Genomic DNA, 13755 nt, shown 5'->3' with positions numbered 1-13755 from the left:
AAGTAGTTTTAAATGCATTTTTTAAGCCCTAAATAAAGTCTCTACTTAGGATAAATACACATTTTAGCCATAACAGTGTAGTTTTAAAGGCAGACTTTAGATCTCTTAATCTACATGATGGCTAACAGTCAGCTTAAGAACTTTAAAAATGTACATATATAAAAATTTGAAGATATTCATTAAAATGTTTTATAAACATTATATACAAACACTTACCATATAATGTGGGAGAAAGTTTCATGATCTACTTAGAAATGCTTAAATCCTTTATTTTATACTATTATCTTACAAAGTTACTATTATTATGAAATTTTCATTATACATTCTGGTTAAACTCCCTTATGTATCACTTTCACTAATATTGAGCATAGGTTTGTATAACATATATATATATATATATCCTATGTATATACATACACACACACACTACTTTTTTCCCCCAGTATAATGCCTTTTCATAGGAACATATTTGGTCTAAGGAACGATCAAAGCATGGCAAAATGCTGCTTTAATTGCTTCATTAAATGTTGTGTATCCACATGATCTGGAAATGCTGCTTCAGACTTCTGTGCAGCAACGTAACTTCTCTGTAGATCTCCAATCTGTAAGAAATACAAGACCACAGAGTGAGACCAGAAAAAATGAGTAAGGAAGTGAAAAAAAGACCTACTATCTGCATGCTGTAGAAACTAAACAGGTTCTTAAAGGCAAATTGCTTGATTATAGACAATGCAATGGAGAACATGTGGGTATTGCTAGGAGCTGAGTGTGAATGCCACTTCCACTGACTCTAGGGAAGTCTTTTAACCTCTGGGAGCCTCCCATTCCACTAGAATGTAAGCTGCACGAGGTAGAGGCTTTTGCCTGTTTTATTCATTGCTATATCCTCTGTGCTGACAACAGCACCTGGTATATAGCAGAGGTTCAATAAACAAAACATCAGTTGTATGAAAAAATGAGTAAGGAAAGTAAGGGACACCTACATTACAGGGTTGTTGGGAGAATTACTAGAGAAGTGTGTAAAGCATCTAGAACATTAGCTCATACTTAAGCCCTCAAAAATTACAAATTGTAAGTGACAGCTTGTTTTATTTTCAAAACAGATATGAGAGTTCGGATGGCTTCATATCATGCTATGAAAAATAACATTTTTATGTCTTCAGTCTATAAAGACTCTTACTTACATCACAAACATTTTTAGCCATCTGCTTATCCTCAAGAAAGACTTACCTTCCATGTCAAAGAAAGGTTTCCAAATAAAAGTTAGTTATTAGATGCCTTTTGTTTGTTTGTTTTCTTATTAAAAATGGCACATGACTTCTTTTACCTTTTGGATATTAATTGACTTGCAACAAAGTATTAACAGTTCCATTTCTCCCATACCATTCATAGCCAAAATAGCTTTCGCTAATAACCCTAATTTTACAGCAATCGTGCCAGAGACTTAGTGGCAATATGATTTTACAAATAATATACAGGATTTCCTTGCTGGAAAAGCCAATTAGTACTACATCCCTCCCAAGCCAGTAATCACTTAATAAGCATTTCTTCAATGACCAAATAGTATATTTTAAAACATAAAATAATTCTTCTGCAATCTATAATGGTGTTCAGTTTAGTCAATATTCGGTGATAAATTAAATTTTATTAAACTTTCCCTTGAAGTGAAGATATTTGTGTATATAATAATTAAGAGTTTAAAAAAATCATTTCTTTCAGAAAGGTAAGGTTTGAATCTCCTTACTTATCTGCACTTTTCTTTTTTTAAAAACCAAGAAAGAAGAAGAAACATATCAGGTGATAAATTCATAAAAGAAGATAATACCTTATCAGAGACTGTTGCAAAATTAAAATGTGGTTCATACATATGGGGTGCTAATGACGATGCAGTTTGTAACAGTGCCCTTGCCTGTATAAAAAAAGAAAGGAAAAGAAAAACCAGTGGCATATGAGTATATATCAGCACTATATTTGTGATTTTTTTTTTTTTTTTGTTAAAAGAATTCCTTACCTAGGAAGGACCTTAATAAACGTGACCCTGTGTTAAATATAGATGACATTCCTCATGAAACACTTGTACAATGACGAACTGAAATACAATTAACTATTGATATCTTGCCAAAATTATGTTAATAATAAATGCTTCAAAAGACAGAGAATTAAAAATTTAGAGTAGGCTTAAAGTTATTTGAGAACCACTGTTCTCATAAAGTTCATATTTCAATACCACATACAATTTATCATCTTCTCAATGCTAAAGAAAAGTCTTCTTAATCTAGTTTTGGTTGCTATTGATTGATTTAACAGGCTCTAATTACCTGTTCTCTAATATGATAACAACAAAAAACAACCAAAAAACCCTAATAAATTTCAAAGTCCAAAGCTCTGTGCTGGATGACAGTGAGCAAGTGTTTATTATACTTATAAGCTTTCTGTTCTCTAAAATACTCAAAACACAAAATTCACGTTATTTTTTGTCCCCTGTAGGCTCAAAAGATCACCCATTGCAGAGACCACTGAGTGGCATGAGCTGTTCATACACGCTTCGTTAAAAACACAAACTCAGCATTACAAGCTGCTGAACAACCCTTCAATTTGTAGCTGAATTCAAAACCTCTATCCATGACACTAAGGACAAATGAGTATATCTCTTTTTAAATGGAAAATAAAATGATAATTCATATAGGATGACAGATCAGATATTAATTTCTAATAATAAAATGGGGTTAGTATCATAACACCTTTTATGATACTAACCCATTTCAAATCAATTGTATACTAGAGAAAATGCAATTAAGTATGAGGGAAGGAAAATCACCAATATGGGAACACAGAAAATCACAAAAAGCACTTGCTTCATATGAATATAGGCAAAGTCCATGACAGAACAAGTATCCATTTGAGAATAGTTAAGTTTCTGTTTATAAATTACTAATCCATCTTATTTACTTTTGGAGAATTTAGGAAATGAAGGCAATATCCAATGATGTTTCTTTTCTTGTTTTTGTTAAAAGTTTATCATTGTATTTAGGAGTCCAGGTTGTAGGTGAATGTCCCGTCAAGCTGCTCACCATGCCATGGTAAAGTTACTTAACCTCCCCAAGTCTCATTTCTTCATCTCTGAAGTGGGGATGTAATAATGATTCACGCTTGCCATTAATATTGTATAAATGTATTTAGCATTTTAAACTTTTTGTTATGTATATAATAATAATACAATTTATTAAGCATCAACCATGTGCTTAATACTATGCTTCTACTATACCAAGTCCCTTACATGCATGATCCAATCCTCACAAAAATACCTTTAGGTCAGTAATATTATTACTGTATTTTCGGTACCATCCATTCATTCCACAAATACTGACTAAGCACCTACCATGTGCCAGGCACTATTGTTGATGCTGAGAATAAAGCAGTTACATGACAGATAGGGCCCCTCCTTTCATGCAGATAACATTCTACATTCTATACATAAATATGAAAATATCTGATAAAGTGATAAGTACTATCACTTTAAAGAAAAGTAGGAGATTTGAGAGTACCCAAGGGCACCTTTAGACTGATGTTTGGATGGCATTTCTAAGGAAGTGGCATTTAAGTTATGACCTGAATGACAAAAAGAAAGTTGTCGTTGCAACATCTGAAGAAAGATCATTCCAAAGGCCCTAAACGAAGGCTGAGCACCGTGTGTCTGCCCTGCAGCACAGCAGCTGATGTGTCCGCAAGTCCAAGGGACAGAAGAAGCAGAAAAGACATAGTCTGAGAATGAGACAGACGCCAAATTATGTGGGGGCCTTATACGTTTGAAGTTCTGATCTTATTCCAAGTGTAAAGAGAAGGTACCAGAGGACTTTAAGCAAAGCAGTAATAAAATAATCAGGTTTAAAAAAAAAATCCCTTGGGCTGTTCTGAAGACATATTATAGGGAGCACTTACTTGCTGATGTACATGGAAACAAAAAGACCAGCTAGGAGGCTCTTGTAGTAGTCCAGACAAGAGCTGAGAAGGTGGTGGGAGAGGAGATAAGTGGCCAGGCTCAGGATGTGACTTTGAGGTAGGACTGACAGGGCTTGCTGCATATGATGGGGGGTGGAGGGTGGGGGTGTTAGGGGAAGCAGAAGGAAAACAGAGGATTCAAAGATGGCTCCTAGGATTTTGGCTTGAGCAGCTGGATGGGGGATGGGGGACGGTGAATGGTGAAACAGTTCACTAGACAGGGAAGACCAGGGAGGCGCAGATCTCTCCTAATAACATCAAATGTTCTATTATGGACTCAGAAAGGTGAAGTAATTTGTCCAAGGTCCCGTAGCTAATACATGACAGAGCTGGGATTCAAAGCCAGGCCTTTCAGACTCTAAGGCTCATTTTCAACTGATTACATAGAACGATAGCCACACCTGACAGCTTTTCTTTGAGGAAAGCAGGTTGCCCACCGTGCCCCTGCTCGTTCACTGACCTGCTCCACGTGGCCCTTCCGCATCTCCAGCACGGCCAGGTTGTTGTAGGCCTCGGCGTGGTTGTTGTTGTTGACCAGAGCCAGCCTGAAGCACTGATGGGCCAAATTCATATCTCCTATTCCCTACAAAAGAAAAGCACATACTCACACACGTGAATCCACACATTTCCTCCTGCCATCCCCTCCCTTCCTTCCTCATATAAATCTTTTCCGCTTTCATAGATAAAGCAACAAGAACCGGATCATAGGAATCAAGGGTGAATTTCATGTAAGTGACCTTACTTGGGAATATAAAATGAGCTATGGTGACTTCCAGAAATCTCTAAATTGCCTCCTAAGACAACAACCCGACTTGGATTTACAATACCTGAAAATTTCTTCAAACTGACTTTCCATAACAAAAATTATATCAGAAAAACAACATACCAGAGCTATATGTCCCAAGTTGTACCAGACATCAGCTGTCTCTTCTTCGTTTTCGGCCAGAGAAAGGGCACGTTCAAATGAGGTCAGAGTCATATCATACTGCTGGGCATAGAAGCAACACAGCCCCAGATTGTTAAAAAGCTGGCAGTTATAAACACCCATCTGCAGGAGTCGCCTTTTCAAAACAGAGCACACAAATTTTGGTGTCAGACCAACTTTATAATCACTATGCTAGGCTGTGGACTGTCAGACCAACTTTATAAATGTTAAGACATGTGTGTGTGTATATATATACGTGTGTGTGTGTGTGTGTATTAGAGCTACAAATAAATTCACTTTTAATTTTTAACACCCGCAAAGAATATAAATACAGAGTGTTATAGCAAATAAAAAATCTTTTAAAGCAAATACAAAAGCGTATCTTTTGTAATGGTACTACTAGTCATGGGAATGTATCCAGAGGCAAGGTCAGAAACACTTATCTACAGTTTTTTTCTCAAAAGCTTTGTTGGAGAACCAAAATAAAAAATAAATAGTCACATAAAGTAAAAACCACCCATTTTAGCTTTATAAAGTTTTGGTGCCCATAAGTAAATTCCTAAGACTTCCTAATCTAATTTGAGGACTGTGTTTAGTATTAATCTCTAAGTTTGCAATTGAGTTGGATCCTGTTTTTGGTTATCTGTACTTTGTGGTTAAGCTGTGTCTACTGACTTCCAATAAGCTGCCACTGAGAAAGACAAAACCATCAGTGGATCCCTACATGATCAATTTTGCTTTCACAATGCAGCTCAAGATCCCTATTTTGCTTCTATACATCATTAATCCCAAGGGTCAAAAGACAAGAGTTTAAATAAGCAAATGAAAGTCCAGCCCAGCTGCCCTGGGAGACCCATGACTTTGGGGGTGGGAGAATAGAGTCCGCTGCATGTGCACAGGACAGCATTCATATCATTATATTTTATGCTTCCATTATCTATTTGGAAAGAGCTCTTGTCAGCTGCCAGTCATCTTCTTGTATACTACCCAAGGGCTGGAGAGGAAATCATAATTTAAAAATTAATTTCAAAAGCCACCTGTAGGATAACGTAAATATGTGGTCAACAGAGAACAAGTGAACACAATTTATTTATACTATGAAAAAACATTTGGACAAGAGTTGACAATACTTCCCAAAACAGCTTATCCTGTTTCAGATCCGCATCAAGATTCAGAACATGGGGTCAACTGCTTTTTGCAAATCTCTTCACTACTTCGGTTTCAGTCTTTGTGTAAATGGTATTAATGGAGGCAGTGATGATGAGAAGTTTTCAGGTAACTCCTAAACTGTTCTTAGTTGATGACAAAGTGGCTAACTCATACAATGACATGGTGTTAAAAACTCAATTATCCAGGTGTGTTTTGCAAGATGCCAGATGGTCTGCATGTTTCCAAACTATTGGATGTTACTTTGATGTTCACAAGACATCTGGGTGTTGGAATTTTTAGTTTCGCACAGACATGGACTACATATTATTACTATTTGCATTACATCTTTGGTATTGTCTCACCAACATTTCACAGGAAAGTAGTTCTACAAATTGAATGTAAAGCACACCTGTAAAACCGGAGAGCTACTTCTGGTTGATCAGAATAAAAGTGGTTGCTTCCAATGCATGCAATGGCTTCCACATGAGTATTGTCTTGTTTTAAAACTTCTTTGTAGTATTCAGCTGCTGATGACATATTGTTCATATCCTATTCTCCATCAAGACAGAAGAAGAGCAATACTTTTAAAATACTGGACAAGAAACTATTTTTTTCTGATTGATTTAAGTTCATTCATTCGATAAATATTTATTGAGAGCCTACCATGTGCCAGTCTCTGTTCTAGGCCCTGGGGACACAATATGAACCTCAAAGAGGTTACATGTGGTAGGGAAGACAAGCGAATAAACAAATATGTAATATAATGTCAGGTAAGGACAAGCAGTGTGAAGAAAAACAGAGCAGGCTGAAGAGAGAGGGAAGGAGGGTGCTGCTTCAGAAGGGGGGTCAAAGGGGTCATTTGGCAGCAGCGCGATTTGAGGAGAGACCTGAGTAAAGTGAGGGATCAAGACCTGAGCCTATCTGGCGAAGTTCACTCTGGACAGAGGGAATAGCACACGTACAAGCCTGAGATGGGGACGCAATGGCCATGTGTGAGAACCACACAAAGACAAGTGAGGCTGGAAAGAGGGAGAGTGGCACAAAAGGAGACCAGCGAGGCAGCCAGGGCCTTTGTCGGCCATGGAAAGAACTTCAGATGTTTTCTTGCTAGATGAGAGAAAGCCATCAGAGGATGAGGAGCAGAGGAGTAACATAATCGAACCTGGATTTTTAAAGAATAACTTGGCTGCTTAGTGCAGGACACACCAAAATGGGAAAGAATGGTAGCAGGGAGATCGAGTCCAGGAAAGAAATGACGGCAACCCAGACTGAGTCCAGAAATACATGCACAGTTAAAAACTAAAGACACTTCCTACAGTTATTATATACTTTTTCTACAATACTGGTAATCATAAATAAATGCATCTAGTGTTACTAATGAACGCTACAACCCGTCAGATCCATCTTCATGGCCCAGTTCAGGCTCCGCATCCTCCGAGATTTCCCCAGTGCCCTCACTCCACACAGCGTCTTCTGCCTCTCAACTTACGTGATGTTTATTGTGTGAACCACTCACTGCTCTTATCATATGTGGACCCACATTTTTTGTTAGATTTCAATTACATTTTATCAAATCCAAGAGACTCCACCGATTTTACACAGCACCACACAATGCTTTTCTAAACATAGGATTTTTATTTGATCTCACTGATAGACTTAGTTAGATGTATTCAGACATGGATTGTATCACAGATCACTTTTGGATATATTTTATAAAGTCTACATATACACATAAGCAAAATAAATTGAGTATAGTATGCCTATAACTTTTTCACATTTAGAGTTAAAGTCTCCTGAATCCCTTTTTGACTTGGTCATCAATGTCCGGGTTTCTCCACGCAGTATTGTTCCAGTCATTGGTGATGTGGCATTTTTTTTTCATTTTATTTTTACTGACAAATAATAATTGTATATATACATAGGGTACAATATTATGCTTTGATGCATGTATACACTGTGGAATGAGCAAATCAGGCTAATTAATATCCATCACTTCACATACTTATCTCTTTGTGGTGAGAACACTTAAAATCCACTTAGAATTTCTTGACAACGTGCTCCATTATTGTCTTTAGAATTTTCTTTCAAGCTACCGTAGTCACTTTGCTATGCTGATGCCTGTGCTTTCTTATCTAACCAGCAGGTGTCACAAAAGCTTTCAAACAATCAGGAATAATTACTAAGTTCACCATGTTGCCAGGAATAATTTCTAAATTTCCATATAAGCTAATTATGACAACAACACGACATCAGGGACCAAAAGATGCTACCTATTGTAAGATGCAAACCAACTGCAAAGATGATAATATGTAGAAAAAATAGTGTTTTTAGAATCCATGAAATATGGTAAGTTCCTTGAGAGTAAGATCATATGGTATACCTTTTTTCACCATCAAATTTAGTGCTTCTACATACTGAAAAATTAATAAATGAGAATTAAACAACTCTCAAAATTGTTCTTAGCCTCTCATGTTTCTACTAGAACAGAGGTTCTCAAACTTTTAGGTCTTGACATCTCCCTAAACTCTTAAAAACTGCTAAGAATCCCAAAGAAGTTTTGTTTATAAAGGTTATACAATTAATATTAGGAATTGAAACTGAGATGTTTTAAAATATTTATATATTAATTTATTCTAAATAACATATAAGTAATTACATGTTAACATAAATAACATTTTTATGAAAAACAGGCTCTCCTGAGTGGAAAAGGTCTGTAGGTTGTACATGCATGTCTGTGACAGGGTGAATTAGTCAGTCTAACTCAGAAATAAAAGACTATTACATCTTTTTGGCCATAAATCTAAAGCCACATGCTCCAATTCTGCTTCTATCAGTAATAAAGTTAATAGTTCATCCTCCATTTTTCTAAATCTTGTATTTATCTCTCAGTTGGTCCTCAACTTGGAGGACAAGGTTTTATCAGTCATAGGAAACACTAATAAAATATGCAACGGTTGATACAAATCCATACTTTATATACATATTTTTTCATGTACTTTATATTTAAAATGCTTATCAAAGGCAACAACATCCTACAGTACAAATCTTCAGTGCTACAGCTGCCAAAGGTGGCAATGCCCAATGCAAAGGAGACTCCAGCCTCAATAGCCAATTGGTTCAATGCTCTGAGTTCTATAAGATTACTTTAGAAGACTTGTATACTTGATTGATGGGCACAGAAATTAATTTATGCAATCTTGAAGAATTTTAGACTGAAACACTTATTTTGTTAGTAACCTCATATGTAGTTTTTCAATTAAGCTTTACAACTTATAAAATACAGGCTTATACTAAAATTTAAACGCCACAAAAGGGTACAAAATGAAAAGTAAAAGTCACCTCCCCAAATCCCAGTCAGCAGAGGTTTTGTTAATAGTTTCTTGAGTAGTCTTCAAGAAATTTTGTTCACAGATAAGCAAACATATGGGCATGCATGTTTTAATCATAAACAGTATCATTCTATACATTCTAATATACAATTAATTTTTTTCACTCTCTGTTTCTTTACTCTCTTTCCATATCAAAACAAAGAGCTTTACTTCATTGTTTTTTTACTTATGCATGGTGTTCCATCAATACATAGACCATTATTTAATCACTCCCTTTTTGATGAATCATTAGTTTGTTTCCATTCTTTACCATAAAATATACTATGAAACCATCTTTGTACATGTCTTTGTGCACTTGTATGACAACATCTTTAAGAAAAATTCCCAGAGTAAAATTGCTGGGTCAAAGAGCATGAACATTTTAAAATCTTTTCAGTAATTTCAAAAACCTTCCAAGTGGTTGTACCAATGCACACGCTGAACAACAATGTTCATATGTGGATTTTGTTTCTCTACAACCTTGATAACCCTAGATACCATGGAACTTCATCTTTGCTAATCTGATTAAGTGAAAAATGGCATATCACTGTTGTTTTAGTTTTTATTTCTTTAATTATGGCAGAGGTTAGGTATTTAACACATCAGATATTTATATCACATATTTTTTCTGTGAACTGCCAATTCATGTCCTTTGACTGTTTTTCATCCTATTCTATCTTTTGTCCTTTTATTATTGGTTTGTGTGCATTTTTTCTGGGGAACTGCCCTCATGGACACAGGTGAGCTGGAAGCAGAGAAGTGGCTCAAAGGTCCCTGGGCATGGACTCTGCTTTCTCATTCCAAATGAAACAAGTATGTGCTGATGGTGACTTCAGTTCAAAAACAGGTGTCTAGTCTCAAGAAGTGACACTCAAGAAGTGTCTAGTCTCAGTGTTTATAAACACTCCCTTCAGAGGAAAAGTATAGATGGTCCGATTAAGTTCTTCCAGATGGGTGTCACTAAACCCTAAGTACAAAAAGATGATGGTGTACTCAGAATGCAACTGGAACCTGGCTGCTGTCTCATTTCTGGGGTAAATCTACTTGCATTAAGAGGGCCAATGACCACTGTGTAGGCTAATAGGAAAACAGGAGCCTAGAGAAAAGCCATACCATGATATGCTGACCCACAACTGCTCTAAGGAAATACTTCCATAAGTGTTTACATTCCTGGCTAAATAAATAAGAATTTATAAGTTATGGACATGGGCACTTGTGTTTGTGTATATATGTATAATTCTCCCATTTTTAGCAATGTTTAAGCAATGTATAGCTGGAGGAAATGAAAAGCAGTCTGTTGTCTGTACCAGGTAGGGCAAGTATTTCCCGTTTGATATTTTTACCTTTTGTTTTGTTTTGGTTTGGCTTTATTTGTATTTTTGTTTTTTCAATACAGAAATTTAACTTTCATGTTCTCAAATTTATCAATCTTTTCTGTTATGGCTTTCTGACTTTGTGTTATGCTTAGAAAGATATTCTCCATTCACATTGATACTAGCAATTCATCTGTGTTTTCTTCTGAAACATTCATGGTTTCATTTCTTGAAGTTTTAAATCTCTGAAATTTTAAATGTGTCAGTGATAGACTCTTCTAGTATAAGACATCATTATTCATCCAGCTCTATTTTTAAACTATTTATTAAATAATCCAATAATCCAATTGGCTTAATAAGTAATCCTTATCACATCCTAAATTTCTACATGTATGAATATATGTGGACTCTATTTTGGTTCTTTACGTTATTCCTGCATTAGAATTGTTTAACTTAGACTAGCTCTAGAGTAGATTTTGTTAGTGTAGATTTAAAATAATATTTTCAAGTATATAAGTATATATTTTCAAAATATTCATGGAAAGAGTCACATTATCTTTCACTTTCATTTCTTCACTTCAAGTATATAATAAATTTGGTATCATTTAAGTGATTTTTACAGTGGTTATTATTGAACCAATTCACAAAATACTAACCATAATTAGATTTTTAATTTAAAATAAAATTGGAAATAACCTAAGAAAGTGAATGTTGCAGTGGTTCTCAGACTGCATTATGCTTCAGAATTACCTAGCAAGCTTGTAAAAAATGCAAATGCCTGAGTCCCACCTTTCAGGACTCCTGATTTGGAAGAGGATGGGCTGTATTTCTCACATAATCCCAAGGTAATTTTCATAATAAATAGTAAAGTTTGAGGACCACTACAATAAAATTTGTGGGGTAAGGTTCCTAATTTCAAACACCTCTCAACAAAGAACACCTAAAATAAAGGCCTGTCTTTAGAATGGATAAACAAAATGCCTCAAGAAAAACTCAGAACACCAAAACTAAAACCAAAGAAATTTAGCAAAAATAAATCATTTTAAAGAAGTGTCTAGAGATGTCATCAAGGTGCCAGAATAGACGGTCTCCAGCATCACTCTCCCCCACAATCAACCAATTTACAGCTATTAAAAAGTGAAGTGCCAAACTGGGACCGCTGGAGCTCAGAGGAAGTGGAGAGACCTGCAGAGTTTGTGAAGGTGGGAGAAGACGCTGAGAGAGAAAGAAGGGACCATTCCAACCACTTCAAGCCCTGGCCACCTCAAGGCCGGCCCTGTGAGAGGCAAGAAGTTACTGCATATGGAACAGAAGCTAGCAAAAGCTGCAACTGATCCATTTGTGGGAAGCTGCCTGGAGTCTGCATGGGGAGAAGAGGGCCTTGGAGCATACCCTACCAGCCCTTGGGCCAGCAAGACCACTGACAGGGTTCCCATGGACTCACATGCAGCCAACCTAAGGAACCCACCCAGAAGCCAGTGAGTCATCCTGGGGGACCTGTACACAGCCCTCCCCACAGGAAGTGTTTGGAGTGTGGGAGGGAGGCTAGTCTGCCTGGGGAACATTGGGGTACAGCTTGCGCAGCTGATCTGCCTTCCTGATCAGCACAGGCCCACTCAGTGGAGACTGGCTAGGGCAACAGAACTTCAGGGGGTGCAATATGCGGGGAAGACTCAGTCACAGGCCAGAATAATTCCACAGCCCAGGTGTATCTGACCTCACAAGACCCCGAAGTGATTAAAAGGCCAAAAATTAAAATCTGATTTGCACATAAAGCCTTCCCCAAAGAATCAGCAGCAAAGCACAAATTTAGCTCCACCACAGGGCTCAAGAGTTGCTCCCCACAGGAAGTTCCCCCAATTTTGGAATTAACCAAAACCACAGACCAGAGACAAAGCTCTGATATTAACCAGTAACAGTTTGAACACAACCAAAGAACACCTATAAAACCTACAAGAGGTAGCAGTCTCCTCAAATGCCCAAACATCAATGTAAAGACACAAATGTAGAGAAAGAACAGACGAATATGACATCACAAAAGGAAACAAACAAAACACCAGCAATGGACCCAGAGGAGCAGTGGATTTATGAAATAAATCTGACAGAATTCAGGATAACTCTCTTAAGAGTGTTCAGGGAGTCACAAGAAAACACAATAGAAAATTAGATGATATCTGGAAAACAATCCAGGAGCAGAACAAGAAACTTGACAGAGGAATTGAATCAATTAAGAAACAAACAAACAAAAAAAAATGGAAATTCTAGAAATAAAGAATACATTATCTGAACTGAAAAACTCAACAGAAAGCTCCAACAGCAGACTTAATTAAACAGAGAAAAGAATCAGTGAGCTTGAAGATAGAACATATGCAAAAAGAAAAAAGAATAAGAAAAAATAAAACAAATACAGCAAATATTAGACTCCCTCAAGCAAAATACCTTCACATAATTGACATATCCAAAGGAGAAGAAAGAAGAAGAGATGTAGAAAGGACATAATGGCTGAAATTTTCCCAGGTATGGAGAAAGACGACAGCATCCAGGTACAGGAGGCTCAGAGGTCAGCAATCAAATTCAACCCAAAGAGGAACACCCAAGGTACATCATAATCAAATTATCAAAACCAAAGACAAAGAAAGAATACTGAAAGCAGCAAGAGAAAAGAATCACATAACATTAAAAGCAGCCCCAATATATCTCTCAGTGGATTTCTCAGTAGAAACCCTACAGGCCAGAAGAGAATGGGATGATATATTCAGAGTGATGAAGAAAAAAGACTGTCAGCCAAGAATTCTGTATCCAGCAAAACTAACCTTCAAATATGAAGGAGAAATAGTCTTTCCCAGACAAACAAAAGCTAAGGAAATTCATCAACACTAGACCTGCATTACAAGAAATGCTAAAGGGAGCTCTTCAATCTGAGAGATGACAACACTAAGGAGCAGCAAGAAAATTTTTGAAAGTACATAATCCATTAGTAAAGTAAGCTCACGACCTCAGA

At 36.6% G+C, this 13755-nt stretch overlaps 1 protein-coding gene across 2 annotated transcripts in view; it reads right to left on the bottom strand.

Moving 5' to 3' along the window:
• Positions 1 to 251: 251 nt before the first annotated feature.
• The window catches only part of TTC8 (tetratricopeptide repeat domain 8), a 53698-nt gene continuing 40194 nt past the window's right edge, over positions 252 to 13755 (bottom strand). For both annotated transcript variants that reach the window (XM_063089982.1, XM_063089983.1), the window contains 5 exons: positions 6483 to 6622; positions 4886 to 5060; positions 4460 to 4582; positions 1826 to 1909; positions 252 to 602 (listed from right to left, as the gene is read on the bottom strand). In XM_063089982.1, coding sequence (XP_062946052.1) covers positions 486 to 602; positions 1826 to 1909; positions 4460 to 4582; positions 4886 to 5060; positions 6483 to 6622 — 639 coding nt within the window. In that variant the 3' untranslated portion in view covers positions 252 to 485. The remainder of the gene's footprint in view (positions 603 to 1825; positions 1910 to 4459; positions 4583 to 4885; positions 5061 to 6482; positions 6623 to 13755) is intronic.

Source organism: Cynocephalus volans, chromosome 3 (genome assembly GCF_027409185.1).
Source record: "Cynocephalus volans isolate mCynVol1 chromosome 3, mCynVol1.pri, whole genome shotgun sequence".
Taxonomy (NCBI): domain Eukaryota; kingdom Metazoa; phylum Chordata; class Mammalia; order Dermoptera; family Cynocephalidae; genus Cynocephalus; species Cynocephalus volans.
The sequence above is the reverse complement of the archived record's forward strand: the minus strand, read 5'-3'. Positions and strand labels throughout refer to the sequence as shown.